The sequence below is a fragment of the Atta colombica genome, unplaced genomic scaffold (assembly GCF_001594045.1).
Source record: "Atta colombica isolate Treedump-2 unplaced genomic scaffold, Acol1.0 scaffold33, whole genome shotgun sequence".
Lineage (NCBI taxonomy): Eukaryota > Metazoa > Arthropoda > Insecta > Hymenoptera > Formicidae > Atta > Atta colombica.
This window is the reverse complement of record NW_017259437.1, coordinates 2,031,962-2,051,984: the sequence shown is the minus strand read 5'-3', so window position 1 is coordinate 2,051,984 and position 20,023 is coordinate 2,031,962. Positions and strand designations below refer to the sequence as shown.

General features: G+C 38.7%; 1 protein-coding gene across 2 annotated transcripts in view; it reads right to left on the bottom strand.

The window, feature by feature from the left end:
• Positions 1–2,280: 2,280 nt before the first annotated feature.
• The window catches only part of LOC108690578 (frizzled-2), a 64,714-nt gene continuing 46,971 nt past the window's right edge, over positions 2,281–20,023 (bottom strand). For both annotated transcript variants that reach the window (XM_018197952.1, XM_018197951.1), the window contains exon 2: positions 2,281–6,050. In XM_018197952.1, the coding sequence (XP_018053441.1) occupies positions 3,700–6,024 (2,325 nt within the window). In that variant the 5' untranslated portion in view covers positions 6,025–6,050 and the 3' untranslated portion in view covers positions 2,281–3,699. The remainder of the gene's footprint in view (positions 6,051–20,023) is intronic.

Sequence of the window (20,023 nt, the reverse complement as noted above, 5' to 3'; positions counted from 1 at the left end):
AAACGCGCGTATACAAAATTTAAGAGAGTGCACGACTTGTGCAATACCAACACTCAATAGTCTTGATATAATATATATTTTATATATATATATACATATACATATATGTATATAAATAACTATATACGTATATTTTTATATTTTTGGAACCGATAGCGGTAAATTACACCTATGGTTACTATGGCAACATAAAAATTGTACGGAGCGGCCGATGGCAACCGCGTGTAAAATTCGTCGCGCAATCCAGAACGTAAATAATTGAATGAGAGAAAACGCACGGATAAAAACTAAAGAAGGAAGACAAAGAAAGGCTTTGATATCGCGCTTTAGTATCGCGAAGAATAAGCGGAGCGGTAACTCCGTACATTAGTCGAAACACATTCATAATACACACATTACTCTCATTTTTATTGACAATTAGTGTGACAAAAAGTGGCTTATACAAATACTTATAAACCTCTTATCGGATACCTCTTATCGGTTTCTCTACGCCACTCTTCAATGTCGCCTATCGAATACTCTTCAATATCCGCGGAAAAAATCGCATTTCCAGCATTTGCACTCCGAATTTACATTCTTTATTCTTCTCTTCCTTTCGCTTTCGTATGAACGCGATATCACTCACTTCTTCCCCTCTCTTCGATCATTGGCGTGATATGTGGACACTAATCGTAAGACATCTTTACTCCCACTAATTTACAACATTACGTGTGTATGTTTCCGTTTTGGCAAAGGTTTCTAAACCGTCTAAGACACGACGGTTAACGCATTTAACACATTCACTGCCACGTCATACATGTCAGTCATATACGAATAATACTTCTTGTTATTGAGAGCGTCCCATCATTCAAATACGAATGACACCAAATTTTCGTAAGAAGTTATTCAATGATATTTTATAGTAAAAGAGTATAAATTATAAAAGAACATACGTTTGGCAATCTGAGAATTGGGCATGAATTGGAGTGTCACTCACATATGAATGATGTGGCAGTCAATATGTCAAATTGTATGAGGCAGTTTTCGTTTTTCAGTTCTTTTGCTTGTGCTCTGCGCTCGCAACATCTCGTAAAGAAATACAGCGGGCAGTGATCCAAGATGTCATACCATACGCTTTATCTATGCATTTCCATCTTTATCTAAAGTTCAAAATCAAAATTTTCAAAAATTTCGCGTTATTGCCTTATAATAATTCTTACAGGGCTACAAGTTCCCTGAGTCACGATAAATACATTACCTAAAATTTTCTCAAATCGTGTATAAAATTTATTTATTTATTACGTCCAATCGTAGTTCGCTTACGAGATGCTGTAAAATTTTCCGATTCCGCTTTCTCTCTACGATTTCGATTTCCGGTACTAGAACAGGTTCTGGATTAACGATATTGCTAGTGACTGACATCGTCACGCGTATAATACGTACTTAAGGGCTGTTACTTCCGTTGTGTCTCGCGCTTAATCTCGCTTGGGGACTATTTCTAGATCATCGGGATTTACATAAGAATTACATACGCGCGCGTGCATAATTTTCCTCTACTTACTATGCTTCGGGGTGAACGTAGATTTCCTTTTGCGCTCCTTCGCACTCGAGGAAGGATCTTTCGCCCTTTTATGTGCTTACGTTGTCACATCGTCCGCCCTTCGCGACACGTGCGTAAAGGAATCGATCACCACGCGAAGTACAGTAAAAATAAAAAACGTCGCGTTTCTTACTCTCCATTATTATCAGTTCCGCACGACGGTGGCGAGCTGGTGGACTGTGCGAACGCAACAAGAGAGAGTGCGATACGCTCTTACTTATGATATAAAAGGTTTCGAACTAGTACACCAACATGTGTTAAATGACGTGTGATCTTCGCGAGGCAGACCTATGTATATAATATATTTGTATTACGCATTTTGTGAACGCGTATGAATCTAGTTGCGCGACGATTATCCGCTCGTGGCAGCGATAATTCAATTCTATTGTGAAATTAGATTTAAATCTGTCAAAATTATCGATTAATTGAATAGTGTTGTGTAATCTAAAATTATATATTTATTAACTTAAAAAATTATGTAACATATGTATATGATTTGAGATAATTTACAAATATTTATAAACTAAAAAAATTTCAACAAAATAAAATATATGCCAGATCTCGTTAATCTACCTCGAATTTTCATTAGCAGAAATGAGATTTATTGAGCTTTAACAGTTCAATTTTAAGTTAGAAGCAATTTTACAAATTCTGATTTTGATTAATGGATTCTAATTAAATAAAATAAAGGATATATCTGATGTAATTATTCAATAAACTGGAAATTGAATATTATCTTGAGAAAAATTGGCGAAAGCGGCGTATACCACGTTGCATAACGTGGACTAATGGACTTTTCTGTCTGCATCAAGTGCGACGAGTTTTGTCTGATAACTGCCCGTGAAAGGAAATGACAACCTTTGCCACAAGCGTGATCGTCTTTTGCGCCTCAATACTCTACAATGAGTCTGGCGACCGTTTTATTTACAGCATCGACTAACATCTAAGAACAATATTTACAGTTGTCCATCCTGCCTAATTTGTTACTTTAGCGTTTATCCTGTACACTGGTTTTTCCTTCATTGCATCTATTGCAGTGGCAACCTACTTTCAGTTGAAACTACTTTCACAATTTCGCGACCCTTCGATCGTGAAGGGTGGCAGTGATAAAGAATTAGTATAAGAAGAGGGATATCTCGTAGAAAGAGGGATAGCTCACGATATCGAGAGATCATAGCAGTTTTTTCTCTTCTGGGAAGGAAAAAAGTAGGCTGCCGCTTTTTTTTGCGTATTACGCATTGCATCCGTGTGTACATCCCCAACACGGCTCTTTAATGGCTAGATTAGATAAATAGACGAGACGATACACGTTAGACGGACACGTTGACGGGCTTTACGAGCACCGCCTTACAAGAATGTAAGAAAGATTAGAGAGAGACAGATAGATATGGATAAAGATAGAGAAATCAATCGATATTGTTCATCGTTTATCGTTTATCGTTTATGCACGCACATACATTCTTGCGTACCACTCATTGAATCTTTCTTCTAATCACACTCTCACTATACCGCGACACTCGAGTGATCCTCCCTATCGATAATATCAAAATGTATCGCTTCGTTCCATCAATCAAAATTCATCCTTTCATAAAACATAGAATATAGTTTCTTTGATTCGACTGGCAAGATGAAGGCGCCGAAGAAATCGCCGATTCGAACTGAAGAGAGGATTCCTTGAGATTCCCGCGGAAGAAGACACGTACAGGCTAATACGTATATCGGGTAATCAAGAAGCACCGCGACCGCTCATCGTCCATCGCGCAAAGTATGCGCCCGTTGACATTAAACGCTGGGCCGCTGAATCGTTCAATCTTATATGCACCTCCATGTGATATCACCTTTCATACTTCGGTAGCTTGCGTGTAGGAGGGCGCGATGCCATGCGCCGGCGTCAGCGGCCCCGTCGTGGACGCGAGCGACCTCCTGGAATAGATGGTCGCCGCCGAATGGGGCGTGTGTGGCGCCGTATGCGGCGCCGGATGCGGCGTCGCGTTGTGCCTGCGCGAGGCCGAGGCGAAGGGCTAGATGGGCCCGTAATTGCTGAGGGCGGAAGGCCTCTCTTGCTGCTGTGACTCAACGCATCCAGCGGTATTCATGTCGCCCCCCGCAGACTGATGACGTCATACGTGCGAAAGCGGGGGTTGCTTGAGTACATGGTGATGTAGATGATGTTGGGACGCACTGGCGACGCTTCCTGGAGGCAACAGAGCACTGCCTGGACCCGGCGCTGATGGGTACGGCATCGCGATTCCTCGACCTACGACTCCTTTGATACCAATACTGCTGCCGATACCGCTGCCGACGCCGGTTACACCGGCTACCATTCCAGCACCGGCGCTCATGTGACTGCGATCACCGCCGAACAAACGCCTCCATAGTCGTTTCCAAGAATCGACCGTCTTGCCACTCCAGATCCAAACTCCTGAGGTAATGCCGACTGCGAGAGCCATGAAATATTTCAGCATTAGAATGGAGTATAACGGTCTTGTTCGTGGATGACAAGGACACGCTAGAGAACTGAGCCACTCATCCCGTAGAGCTGACTCGTACATATGACAGCCTAACACAACGCTGGCCGGTAATGTATAGAGAACACTAAACACGCCGATCCGTATCATCAGTTTTTCCAATTTGTCCGCCTTGGCTCCAGGTTGACGTTTGATCACCGATCGAATTCGGAAGAGACTCACGAAACCAGCCAGAAGAAAAGTCGTGCCCAGCAGAAGGTAGACGAATAGAGGTGCTAAGATGAAATTGCGCACCCCCTCGGGAGCAACTGTACAAACTCCTGCTACCGGATCACCGGCGACGCCACCTGCGACATACGCCCAAACCGTTTGTACAGTTGGGGCCAGCCACGCCACTAGATGGAAATATTGCGAATACGACGCTATCGCTTCATTGCCCCACTTCAAACCTGCCGCGAGAAACCATGTAAAGGCCAAGATTACCCACCACACTGATGAAGCCATACCAAAGAAGTAAATCAAGAGAAAAACAGTGACACAGGCGCCTGGACCCTGAGCGCCTGATTTCAAAGCCGGACCGTCGCAAGCGATTTCTTCGTGACCAAACACGCTCCGCGACAAGTATCCCAAGGATACGACAAAGTAGCAGGCTGACAGGAAGACGATCGGTCGCTCAGGATATTTGAAACGCTGGGTGTCGATTAAGAATGTGATGACGGTCACGAGAGTGCTGGCGGCGCACAGGCCGCTCCAAAGCGCCAGCCAGACGGCCGCGAACTCGCGTTCTTCGTTGGTGAGGAACGCGCCGCGGCATGGTAGAGCACAGTTCTGTACCCCCGCGATCTCCTGGATGATACTTCGGCCGATACCTCCCATCGACGGCGGTGCTGGCGCCGGCATTATCCCACTTACGGCTATGCCGGCCAGACCAGCCCCCGCGTTGACCCCGGTGTTGCCGGTCCCGATGACGCTGCTGCTGACGGCGCTTATCGGTCCTGATATCCCCGAACCACCCGCCCCCAGGGGCACGAGGGGCGCTCTGCATCTGCACGCGCAATCCCTCGTCCTCTCCCCCGGGGGGTGCTGGCAGTTTTTTTGATTCTTGCCCGGCTTACAGCGGGCCGGTTGCGAAGTCTTGCTGGGTCGTGTGGGCCGCGCTGGCGGCCCTGGTGGTCCTGGGACACCGCTGCTCACTGCGCCACCGTTACTACCAGGACCTGTACTAGTGCTGGTGTGATTATCCTGTTCCATGCACAGGTTCTCCGGATCACCGTGATACGGCAGACGCTCGCATGCCATTCTCTCCGGCCACGAGAAGCCGTATTGTTGCATCAAAGGCGCGCATCCTGTTCGCGCTCGCTCGCACACGCTGCGACATGCTGGCAGTGGTTTCGTATATTCTGGTAGGCAGATCGGTGCATACATGGAGCACAAGAAGAATTTGAGATCCGCTGAACATTTGATCTCTACCAACGGCCAAAATTGGTGCACTTCCAAGCCGGCCTCATCCTGCGTGTCGTGATTCAATTCATTCGGCATGGCGGTAAGATTGTAACCGATACCGCGGCACATAGGAATTGTGATCTCTTCGCATCGACCCTTCCCGTTGCCGGCGTTGCCGCCTCCGATGCCGGAATGTCCACCACCTCCTCCATTTATAACGGAATGGCTACCACCGACACTACCGCTGACACCTCCAACGCCATTACCGTTTCCAACACCACCAACACCGTTGCCGTTAGAACTGGAACTGTCGGACACCACGCCGATCACCGATGACGACGAGGATGAGGAACTGCCGGACGAGGATGAAACTCCTGATCCTGAGCCGACGATACTACCCACCGGATTTATTGCCGATTCCGGTAATACATTAGAAAACGTCGTCGTGAACACAAGTAACGTTAACAAACTCGTCATTGTTCGTGTAGGAAATAACTTTGTCCGTCGCGCGGGTCTCAAGGATACTCGATTCATGGCTGCTTAGCTGGCATAATGGCAGTCTGCAACAGAAATTAAAGAGTACCATTTTATTATTAATGTTTCTACGATAAAATTTGCATTGTGAAAAAATGGCGCAATATGCAAGTCAAATATTATATTTCTTTCAATAGTTTTTATATTATATTAATATAATTTATATTATATTAATTTGTATAAAATTACATAAACCATTTTTTATATTTAATATACAGTAAAATACGTATTTAACGTATTTATTAAATGTTTAGAAATACATTAATAAATACATTAAATATATATTTTACATATATTTGTTAAATATAGAAAAGAAATTGTTTAGTCATACGAATTCATGTAATGCAGGTACAGAAATAAATTTATAGTAATAAGATTTTATATTAAGAAAATTTATAGCCTTCTGTATTTGATTCACCATATTGATTTGAACTATTTGGTTTTCAATGATTACTTACAGTTTTCGAATATCAAGAGAACTAACATCAATTCTCGCTAATAACTCATTCTGCGAATAACGCGAATCTCTTCGGACGAGGGAGTAGTATTTACCAGAGATAGAGTATTCATCACGTTTCAGAGAGAGTGGGCATTCCGAGTAAGTTCGAATTTAATCCCGAAACGAGAAGCGCGACTCTGCCAAGATCGGTTGGCAGAACATATGCACGAGTCTTGCTTCGTTTGCAATTCGGACTACCAAAGCAGCACGGTGCCGGTTTCAGTAACTCCGGGGGCGAGCCGCACCGCGTGTATTCGCTCTTTCGTAAAAGTCCGAGTCCAGCGATCGATGCCTAAATAGCCGGCCGGCGCGGGATGTGTCTGGCCGCTCGCTGAGGCTCGCTCGCTCGTCCGTTCGGTCGACCTTAACGAGCAAGGGCGTAGCGTTCGAATGTCTCGTACATAAATCAACGTCGGCTTTGATCGCTAGATACCTGGTTTCAAAACCGGTACGCCTCTCACAGAGCTATGGAGTGTTGGCTCGAGAGCCTGGATAAATTCACGAATAACAAATAATCAATGAGGAATAGAATCTTATTTGTGAATAAGGGATAATTCTCTATTCGAATAAAATCTTTCTGTGTATTACCAATATAATATCGCACTCAAATAAAATTTCATTTAAATGATGCATTTAGATTGTAAACAATTGGAAGTAGAGTACTTTTTTTTGCAAACAAATTGTCATTTTATTAAATTAGAATTAAATTTTTATCATTTTCACGAGATAGAAGATAAAACTAATATTTTTTATATATACATATCACTTATTTTTAAATATTTTGTTTGCATCAGAGTTGTCATCGCTTCCTCATACTTCCTATAACTTTGCTCTAATTTTCAGACAAAATTTCATAATTTCATTTTCAATAATATTTTGAAATTGTTTGTCCTGATTCGAAAATCGTTAAATATTTTGTTGAGAAAGCAATTTAATATAACAATGTAAATTACTATTAATTAAATGTCGACACTACTTGCTATTGTATACTATTTGATTGTTGGTAATATTCCTAAACTGTTTAGTTTTCTTCTCTCTTTTTCTCCCCAGCCATCTTTCTTCGTCCTTTCTCACTGTACCTTTTAACCTTTTGTGCTTTCATCGTTCGTTTTCCTCCGGCAACTTTCGATCCTCAATGGAACAATGCATTCTTTGAATAAATTTTTATTTGTCTCGTTATTTGATGTGATGTACGCATATTAAATTTCTTTAAAGTCAAGAATTAATATTCTAATTTTCCAGAAAATTTTGCAAAATTCCCTGATTATTTTCTCTTGCCTTTATTTCCAATTTTGTGGCAACCTTGATAATGTAAGTGAAATAAAACTTTATAACCAAATAACGAGACCCAAATAAAAATTTATTCAAAGAATGCATTGTTCCATGGAGGATCGAAAGTTGCCGGAGAAAAGGGAACGGTGGAAGCACAAAAGGCTAAAAGGTACTGGGAGAAAGATGGCTGGGGAGAGAAAGAGAGAAAAAAGAAAGGAGAGAAAGAGGTAGAAAAAGGGATCGAAGCACACACAGTCATGGATCTTATAATAGTCGAACGAACCCGCGGAAAACACGTGACCGGAGCGAAATGTTATCGTAGGAGGCGGTGTTAGTTTTACCGTTTGTTAACTGCTAGCGTCTCGACGCGGGCGTCGCTATTTATAAGACGCCGTCGCGGTCGACGTACATGTACCCGCGTTTGGTATTAAGGGAGGAGAAATCCCGCTACGTGTGTGGCTCGAATCCCCGATACGGCCGATTGGCGTGCGCGCGGTATAACGAAATGCACCGGCGAGATGCATCCGCCGCGCCGCAGCTGCGCGGAAGCGAGGCGGTCCCGATGTGCCTCTCAATAGAGACGTGTGTGCGCTTTTGATTTTCGCTTCGTTATGGAGTTCGCTTCGGAGCATCGTTGAACCCGTCAACGACGGGCATTATCGCGATCTCCCTTCGATACGACCCCGCTCTGTCTGACAATATTACAGAGAATATGTTTATTATGAATCGAAGCGCGCGCAGCACGATTGCACCGTAATGAATACGCGCGTGTCGATCATGTATAATCATCAACGGGCCGTCTATGCTTTTCATCCGTCGCATTTACAGGCTTCACACGTATCTTGCTCAATCGTTATCTCATCGTTTCATCATAAAAGTAACTACCTGATCACTTTGGCGACGATACTAGAAAAATTCCACCTTTCGTCTTTTTTTTTTTACAAGATATAATTGCATGACCGATATACCATGATATAATGTATTGAAATTGAACCCTGCGGGCTGTGCTGTATTGGCGAATGATACGGAGAACTATTATACATAAAACTTACTCAACGAAATGAATATCCATTAATGTATTGCATAAAGTAGCTAGAGATAATATGAGGGAGATAGCAGAGGGATCTCGGTAATGAATCACTTTTAAAGCCTCGTCCCTGTTGCCTGGGATATGCGGGATTGCTGGCCAACGTTGTTTGGGTTACGATACACTCCTCTTTTATGGAAATTTTGTGCTCTTTTTGCTCTCCCACGTCTATCCTCGCTCATAACTAGTTTCTGCGAATAGCACGCGCTTGCATAAGCGCAATCTATTTGCCGTCAGTGTCGCGACAGCTAATTAAAAGTTTATACATATTAACATCCCGCAAGTCCTTTCTCAGTCATTTATTTACATTTGCTGTCACTCAGTGTTGATCGTTTCGAGGATGAGATCGACTCGCCTTGATCGCCGAGAAGAAAACACATCGATATAAAGCGTGAAAGGCGCGTTAAAACAGCGATTTGTACGCTGTCAATCCATCTCTTTGAGACTCTCGATTTTCGCAGCGACAAGGGAAGTTGGGGTTACATTCGGGGCTCGTAAAAAGGGAGGCGTAAGCGTGTGTAGCAGCTCGCCGTGATATCGCGCGTTTCTTCGCAAACGCTCCTAAAGGTACGTAAATCAAAATGCGCGACGAGATTTATGGCGAGGTATGGATAAGGTATGTGTTATGCTTCCTCGTTAGATGGTAAAACTGACGGCGGTCAAATGGCGTCGGGTTTTATATCAAATCGCGCGTCTCACAAGCATTAATCATGAATTCTGTACTCATGTCCCCTGCTTGTCTCCGTCGCTTCGAGGAGCTAAGAAAAACAAGGAACTACCCGTCGAGATTCATTTGCTGTCTTTTCAATGATCTTGCATCATCGTTCAAAAGTTTTCACTGTCGTTCGTAGAAATAACTACGAACGACAGTGAAAACTTTTGAACGATGATGCAAGATTTAACTGTATGCTAACTATGCGATGAACATTGTCGTAATTAACATCGTGTATAAATTCTACGCGAGTCGCACAAGAAATCTTCTCTCAATTATGCTAATTTCTTGATTTAATGAGTTATAAAAAATTCAGTGACAGAATTAATGTTTTACGAAGAGTGGTTTCGGTTTATTATATGAAGAATGTCAGAGATCCGTAGTGATCATTTCCATTGCAAAGGAGAGACACATAAAACTATAATTAATTTTAATCCCATTTTAATGTGCTAAGCTATTTCAATTTTTAATTTATCTCAAGAATCTATTTTCGATTATAAATATGTAAGTAAAAAGTTAAAATAATACATTATTAAAAACATATAAATTATTACAAATTTTTAATGCCTATTTTAATTAATGTGGTTTAATTTTAATCTTAGTTCAAAGAACTAGGAAAAGATCTGCAACTGTAAGATCAATTTTTAGACATTTTAGTAAAACTATTCTTTGTATAAATTCGTTTCTCTTATTACTGTGTATTTTTTGTAAAAGAATTTCTTCTAATAACAATTTATGTATTTGCCGGATATCGTGCCACTGAAGAAACTTCCGTTCGAGATATGGAGTAACAATTTTGGCGTGAACAGAGCGTTTGACGCACAGCGCATATATACATATCTCTTGGGAAGTTAACTCACGCATAGTTTACGCGCGCAGCAAGTTCCTTCTGGTATCTATCTTTCCCGACGAATCTGGACGTCTAAACTTGGCCTTCTGGATGAGTTTATTAACGGTGCAGAGCGTGTGCGAGAGACAGAAAGGGAGAGCCTAAGTCGCGCGAAAGCACCGATAACCGGAACTATTTGTTAGAGCCCCCGGGTGTGATACGCACATTCGCGCCCGACAACATGTACTTCGGTCTTTTATGCGAATATAAAGCATACTTTCATGCATTTCGAACGTCACGTTCTGCCGCGTGCTATAATATACAGGGTGTTTCGATCTCGTCGTCTCATGTACTGAAAAAAATTTCTGGTTGAAAATGGACGAACCAGAAATTTCTGATTAAATTTATTAGAATTCTAGTTGAGATAATCGAAATTCTGATTGATACAATATTTCTGGTAAAATCTACTGAAAGTCTTCTATTTTTATCAGAATAATTATATTAATCAGAGTTCTAGTTATCTCAACTAGAATTTTAATAGACTTAACCAGAAAATTCTGATTCGTCTGTTTTTCACCAGAATTACTATTTAATCCAACCAGATCATTTTTCTCAGCGATATAATATTTCGTAGCGAGTAAAATCAAAGTTACAAAAATTACTTTGATGATCAAATAAAATTATTTTCAGATCTGTGACCTGTAATTTCCTAGATACTTTAGCAAAGCCATTCTCTTTTCATGTAAATTAAAAATATCATTACAACGATCAATGGTAAAAAAAACTAAAATTTGTAGATATAAATTTCCTCAAGAATATATAGGCTGTGAGGAATAGCGATGGAAGTTATAATAATACTTCATATTTGTCTAATGTATTTATTTTTATTTATTTATATATTTAATGTTAATTAGATACTTTACATATTTCTTGCGATGCAACGTGGTGGTGTGCAGCTTGTACATCTTTTTTGAGAGTGATTTTGATAGGACAGCAGTCTTGCCAGTAAAAAGTACGGAAGATATTTCCAATATCGCGTGCGAGCCTTTGCTGTTAAAATACAGTCTTTCTTCCCTTTCGTTATGCGAAACTGCGCTGTTACTCGAATCGTGCGCGATTCCCAGAATACACGCGTAAGATTGGATTTACCAAAGCCTGCATGAAAGCGGCATATTTGCCATGATATACATGGTGTTCCATTAAATTTTCGTCAAATCGCATATCCTTTGATCAATTTGATGTTGGCTTTTCGATCGCGATAACTTAAATAAATAAAAACGCAATTATTGATTTAATTAATCTTGAAAATTGCAAAAACTTCTTATGGAAGTAAAATTGAAAAACCGCAAACAAACCAAGTGCCATTCTTCAATCAACTTCGAAGAGCTTCTATTTCAGCAGAATCACCATTACAATTTTATCGAGATGTTCAATGTAATCGAATATCGTTGGACTAAAAGTACCAGTTTTCCTCGTATTTTGTTTTGCCCGCGGATAGCTATTTGTATTTGTAATTGTACCGACGCGACGTGGCAAACCGCTCGTGATCCATCACCTTCCATTTCCTCTATTTTCACCTCAACGCTGGTCGAGCGTGATAAAGAACGTGTAGCAACCGATGATGCATTGCTTCGTTCAATCAGGGCACTCGATAATCGCACCATTGAGTTATCATCATCATGTGTATCCGCACATCGAGACACACGTGACAAACGTATCATTTGTCCAAGGAGATGCAGTTCCGCCTGTAATCGTCGACACGGATGCTTGTCGATTGCGCGCGAAGTGGATCTTGTTATAACTATTTCCTGTGCCTTGAGTTTCCTCTAGTCTTGCTATACGTTCTGTTCGATGTGAAACCGGAGATGATCTTTCTCGCGAACAAGCACGCGTTTCGTACTCATCGCGTTCCCAACAATCATCGCGCTTAATACAGCGAGCAGTAATGCGAGAACAGGTTTCTTTCGCGCGAGCAACAACATTATTGGGCATTTTCCTGTTCTGTTGTGATCCGATCGGAAAAAATCGATGTACTCGCTGAAGCGTTTTTTTGTGTTATCGAGAACAAAACTCGCTTCAAATCATAATTTTAATTCTCTGTCGATCATGTGGAATTTTGCATCTTTTGTAAGCGATCAGGAACTTTAAGCTTCAGTGCAGATTTTTTATATTGTTCTGGACTGAATAAAAATTTGAAAAAATTCTTGCATACTTGTGAAACGAGTTTTTACTATTATAGAAGTCGGATTATATTTTACAGATTAAAATTTACTTGCCACAATCCAAATAGCAATTATGCCTTCAAAGTTCAATTTGGCTGGTGGAGGATTAAAAAAAAAAGCCAAAGTATTAGTGGCAGTATATTACAAAATATCTGATTTTCTATTCATTTCACATTTCATCAAATGTAAATTGGCCAGAAAATTCAAGTTAAAAAATTTCGAACCTTAATTCTAAAATAGTCGGTATCTGCTCCAAAATTTTCTTAATTAATATTTACACATAGTGTACTTTATTAATGAATCTTTATTTAAAGTTAATAGTAAGTTAATAGTAATTAAATGATTTTTTTCATTTTGAAAGTCCAAGAAATAAGGTTATGCAATTTAAAATGTAAATTTGTGAAGAACATTTTTGTTATAAACAATTTTTCATAACGTAGTTAAAAAACAATGTTCACTATTGAAACCGCGAATATCGATTAGGGTTAAAATCTTGGAGAGACGAAAAAAATTGTCAAACGATAAAAATAAAAATGATAATCGATTCAATGGTATCTTTAGCATGCGTTACCGTCGTTTGTACAAAGTACTTGAAATCTTTAGTAATAACGTTACAACGTTTTGCGAGGAGAATCTCAATTTGATACACAGGCTCGTAATAATCTCCCGCGGGGTCTAGTAAGCAAGATTGTCATGTCGGGATACCTTTTATCTTCCTATAAAACGACATAAGGGCGCGCTCGCACACATTTCGCGGCCGCAAATATACGGGGCGTAGGTAGGTGCTATCGTAAGGTTGGCAGTAAACGCGATTTCTTTTGTTCCCGCGCGTTTACAAGTCTACACACACCTACATACTATTCGCCATACGAGCGCGAGTAAACTGCGGCCGAGAAGGATCACTGATCTCGTCACGCCCCTTTCTCCATCGTTCCACCATTCACCGTCCCACCTTCCTTCATCCTTTCCTTCTTCTCTCACACCTTCCGCCTGTGTGTACGCGCGCTAATTAATCAGGGAATGAATTATGGATTCATACGCTCGCCTAATTGGATCCGTCGCCTCATGGAGGCGCGAAGCGCTCGCTCTCAGAAAGCGTCCGCTCTTACGATTCTCCTTGACTTTTGATTGAGAAAGAGAGAACGTACGTCTCACGATAATCGACGGTTGAATGGATCTGGTTTGAACCGCTATTGCCATCGAAATGAGCTTATCGACAATATATCGTGTACTGTCCGAAACTTTGCATTACGTAAGCATCCAATCCTTATTCATTGAGAGAAATGATTTTGTTATAGAAACAAATCAAGGGAAAGCAAATGTGATATTTGTTTAAAAAACGATCTATTTTTTATTGCAAATTAATTCATCAATGTAACAAATAATCAATAGTATCGCTAGCGAATAAGAAGCTCATATATATATTTTTATATATATATATATAAATCGTAAACGGTTGCAAGTTCAAATCATAAGAAATCGACCAAGTCTAGTCAAGTATTTTTCCTGTATTAGACTATGCTTGGTCAGTTTTCTACGACTTAAGACTCCACGATTATCGAATTCTATGTAAACGAGCTTAAAGTCTATCCAAAAGATAGGTTAGATTCTATATAATTTGCTTCTGTTACTAATAATTGATTAGTATAGCAGACTAGCAGCAATCACAACAAAAAAATTTGTTGTCACATATTTACCGATCACCGATTAAAGATACTGGTGGTTTGTTAAATTAACAAAATCCTTTCTCTCAGTGTTGATTTTGTTGTTGGCTCGTTGGCATCGAGAGTTTTACTTGTTTCGCAGATAAGAAGTAAAAAGAAAATTTTGTCTCAAGTATTAATAGTTGTTTAATATTGCCTAGCTGATTATGCACTGTTAGAAATCAAAGAAGCAATACTAACCCAATCCTTCATTTTTAATCCTTCTATATGTGTCAAAATGTAAATCAATCCATTTCTGTGGTTAGTTTTAAAGTAAACGTCGATCATATTGGATGATATTCATAGACCACTCTATTTTAAGACGTCAGATGTTAATGCAGCCCTCCGATTGAGACATTTTAAGATTGTACTTAAGACAATTTCAAATATAAGAATTGACTACGAACCGGCCATTAATATATACATTTAAATACTAAACTACATTTAAGTCAAATTTAATACATTTTCTTGAGTTAAATTGTTTAACTCCACTTTTCAGCCAAATTAACAATATATTGGATAGGAGCAGTGACGATCTATAGAATGATTACAAATAATTCCAATTGGGTATAATTTGACATTATAAATATAACATTGCAAAATTCGGTCATCGTCCCAGTACAAATTAATTCCACCAAAGCGAAAGCTGTGAATCGCAAGATGTGAAACAAAACGATCTAGATTTTTTAGTAGTAGAGTAGCTCTCTTGATCGTTACTATAAAGAATATGTTAACAAAGAAGTCGGTCGATCCACCGGGTTCATTTTTCATTAAAACCGCAACGATGCAGAAAATGTTAGCCATGTCTTCCACCCGCTATATTCTCGAACGTTCTGATGGAAACGTTGATAAGGTATATTACCCGCTTTGTACGCTCATAGAAAGGCTCAGCTCGCGGCTAACTGAAGATGGCAGAAAAGATGAGAGAAGGCAGGGCGGTCCTGCAAGAGCTGTGGAAGATGAACGAGTCGTTGCCACGTTCAGTATTTACTTTTCACGTGCGACGGGCAGCAAAAGCAACGATCATCCAGGCGCGTCTCGACGTCGCGGAGAAGCCAGCTGGAACCGGCCGAGCTGTTCTTCTCGGAGGAAGAGAGAGAGAGGGGCGGCCCTCGCTTCGTTGTCGACGAGTGTGAGCGAGATGAAACTTTAAAACCGTAAATCATCGTCCTTACACGCCGCGCGGATGATGGCGCGTGTAGGGAAGCGAGAAAGCAAAGAGAAGCTCGGAAAAAAAAGAGGAGATCGAGAGATAAATGAGTAAACAGGTAGACGGGTGCGTAGAGATAGGAATGGAGGGGTCAGAGAGATATTCGCTGCTCGTTATGCGACTGCTTTTAGATTTAAAAATTCCTATATCCGGGACGATCTGTCACCTACCTGACATATTGATCCCGAACAAAATATATCCTGAATCTTTCAGGATTTCTCACGATTATGCGAATACTCGAGATTACGCAAGGTTCGATTTTCAATTTTCGACGCACGAAATAACATGATGACTCGATGATATTTATCACGGTAGACAAGAGATCTTTAACTTTAAGTTATCGTTTCTGAATGATTAATAATTCTGCAACGAAATTTCGATCATATAATTCTTATTTAACCTTTAGAGAGTGTCTATTTTTTAAATCGTACAGCTTTTCCTTAAATAATTTATTATAATTCAATATTTCATTGTATCCTCTCTCTCTCTCTCTCTCTCTCTCTCTCTCTCTCTCTCTCTCTCTCCACCTCAAAATATTACACTATTTCAGCTCCATGTAGTGGATTTTTCTGTCCTATGATGTAATTCTCCAGATTTTAAATGTTTTAGGAACACACATCTTCATATTCAACAATAAATATCAAATCTGAATCTTTACGATTAGTAACACAACATTTTACAAGGCAACAAATATGAAATGAGTTGGTAATGTGCATTTGGCATCGCGTCTCACGGAAGATAGATCCGCAGTTAACCCTTAATTAAGATGGCAGGGAAGTCCGATTTATGGCAACGGTCCTTTACGAGTCCTCTTAACGCGTCGAGTGTAGATAAGCAACCTGCTTGTCGTGTTTACCTTACGAGCGGTCTCGCACCGTTTAATTACTTGTAAGAATTAAATAGCGTGTTGTATGTCTTCACACAAATTTAAGTGAAAATCTAAAGTCAAGGTAAAAGAAAAAAGACAGTAGCACAATCGTTCTCGAAATTATTCTCGAAAAAAATTATATCAGATCGAGACTTGTATTTGTATTCTGCGTTAAACGTGGTTTCTACTTTCCGAGTCAACTATCTGTTACAAATATCAGCTTTAATGTTACGACTAAAAGAAATGCAGCCAAGAAACTTCTTATAACTAGTTTTTTACAAATGCTGCAACAATCCAATGGAAATACACAAAATTATTTGCGTTGTGATTAGTGCTTTGCGAGTTATACTATAGTTTTATTGTATTTAACTTTAAATTTCGATTTCATTTTAATCCACGATCTTTTTCATTTTAATTTACAATTTTTAATAATAAGAATTTAACATCTTTTATATTATTATCAATCTGCTTCTTGTCCTAATGAAATAAATTGCAACGTTCACGAAACATTGGTATTCCAAGAATGGATATAGATATGAAGACAACCCGTGAAAGGAATTCTTTATCAATATTTCATCATTTAATTTTGACAGATATTCTTTGCATGATAATACTATATATATTTGCATGTATTATGTACTTTATATACACAAATGGCTAATAATTGATGTCACCTCGTTTTGCTGTGCTGATTACTTTCCGCGCCTTAGAAAGTTACGGCGCTATAAGTGTGAATGCCAGTTCAAGCACGTGGGAAGGCGCTTTCCACGAGACAAATTGGCGACATTATCGTGACGGCTATCTGAGGAATCCGTTAGTGTTACGACGAGAATCTGACCATTGCGAGAATTTTACAACCACGATAAAAGATTACGCGATAATTTTCATACGGAGATATGCGAGTTCACATGGAAAGTTTTACTGAAATATCTAAAAATTTAGATTCAGATTGAAAATTATTTTATTGGATTATCAAAATAATTATGTAAGACGTTCAAGTTGGTTGATAAAACATCAAAACTTTTTGCAGTATAATTATGCTTGAGTTTCCTATATTCTTCTAATTATTTTAATCGTTCAACAAAATTATATTTTCAGATCTGTATCTAAAGTTAAATTTTTAGATATTTCAGTAAAATCATTCTTTCCATGCTGAATAAGATTCATAAAAAAGTAAAACAAACTTTAAACATAAAAAATATATAATATTGAAATTAATGAGGAATAAAATGATAATTAATTAAAAAATAAATTATAATAATGGATGAATATAATATGAAATAATAATAATTATCAAAGTACTGGTGAAGATGAGCGATCGGAGTGATAAGACTAAGCTGATAACACTAACAAAAATAACCGCGAAGGTGAAACGATAGTAAATGTATTGAGTAAGCTGTTACAAGTATTAAAGCCTTCTGGCAATCACGATTCCATAATTGAACCAGTCTGTATCGTGTCTATCCTAATCTGACTTTACGTAAATATCAGCAGGGAATCTACAGGAAGGTCAACAAAGTTAAGATACGGTTCGCTCGTTTGAGAGTATTTGCGTTCGAGCCTGTGTTTGAATTTGAAAATCAATTTCCCAGTAGCATACGATTATTATTTCTACATTTTTACGAATAAGAAATTGTCCAATTTTAATGACAAAACCTATTCAGTCTCTCCAATCCATTTTTCATTTGTATTACATGAAAAACTTTAAATAATTAAAACCAAAGCAAATTAATATTAGTTATTAACCATTTACGTAATGTTAATTTATTTAAAGTAAATATACGCTTCTTGTCTGACTTTAGAAAAATTCTTAAATATTAATAGTATCAAATTTAATAACATAAAGCAAATATCAAATAAATATCAGTAATATTTATATTTCTGCCATATGGTTATCATCGCTATCAAACACTCAACATTAAACGTAATCATCTCTTTCCCAGCTGACTTGTTTAACACGAAATTTGAGATAAACGTGAGATGAGAATTCAGCGGGTTTGTACAGCGGTAAACGTGTGGTCGGAATGCAGAGCGGAGAATGGCGAGAATTTCTTCGTTCAGGGTTCGCAACTGGCTCCCGTGTAGTCGACGCCAATGCAAATCGCTACCGATGCATCACGGAGCTGTCAACCGTTCGTTGCGTTCGCGATAAAGTTTCCCCGTTCGTCGTCCGCTTCAACGGGCTCGAGGCCCGGGGAGAAACAGGTCGGGCACGACCGATACGCAATGCTTGCGTCGTCCCTGTCTAACGTGCCTAACGTGGAGCAAATTCAACCGCGTTTACACAGATTATCTGCAAACTGACGAGATAAAATACATAACTCGATGTCGACGTACGATAATATTTTCAAATGTCCTTCGCCAAATATTACTTCAAACTGGAAAATAAGATTAAACTTCTAAAAGCACATCTTTCTGAAAGTTCTTTCAGATAAATCTAATCATACACGGAAAGATGATTTTGCTGATATAAATATGAAAATTTTCTTGAAGCAACAAAGTAATTACATGGGAATCTCAAATATGATAAGTAACGCTGCAAAAAGTTTTGACATTCCAACAATCAGTTTTTCCAACAAACAATTTGAGTGTGCTGTATAATTGATACAAATAGTACAACAAAATTATTTTCAGATCTGTATCTAGCTAAATTTTTAAATATTTTCAGCAAAATCATCTTCTTCGTGTAAAAGTAGTTAGACTATAGCTTATGTATTTTTAAGATTTATAACACCAAGAGAGATGACAGAAATTACTTTATATACTTCGTAAGATCTTAATCAACTTTAGCAAATAAATCGCAACTTCAGCAAATCGATTACGCGACTGTATTAAAGATATTAAATTCGTATTTTTTGCACAGTTTTAGGATAATCTTTTTCTGGCTGTCTGGGGGAAATTCTTACAAAGATTATTATCGCTGATTGTACACTGAGAGAAAAATGTTTGTTATTTGTAACTATAATTATATATTATTATAATTGTGATTATTACTACTATAATAATAATAATAATAGTAACTATGTGTATAGTTCTAGCAATGTATATAATTGGCCTAACCTAAAATGATTATAATTATAGTTATTATAACCACAAACTGATTGAAATTATCATAAAAATGATTCAAGTGACTATAATTTTATAGTTATAAAAAATATGGTTGTCCCAAAATATAATTATAAAATTATAGTCACTTGAATCATTTTTATGATAATTTCAATCAGTTTGTGGTTATAATAACTATAATTATAGTCATTTTAGATTGCCAACTATATTTGTGGCTAGAACTATACTATAATAATCATAATTACAGTAATATATAATATAATTATAGTTACAAATACAAAACATTTTTCTCTCAGAGTAAGTGTAAAACTCATGTCAGGCTACGCATTGTGCGGACTGAATTCAAATTGGAAAGTGCAAATCATTGATCAACCAATCAAATCGGTTAATCAATGATTCACAGTGATGTGAATCATTGACAATGATTTACAAACCGAATTCTAATTCGTATCCATAATGTATAATATAATACTTAAGTGTCACATTTTTTAATACGTTTATGAGCATATGCGTATTAAAATATCTGCATAT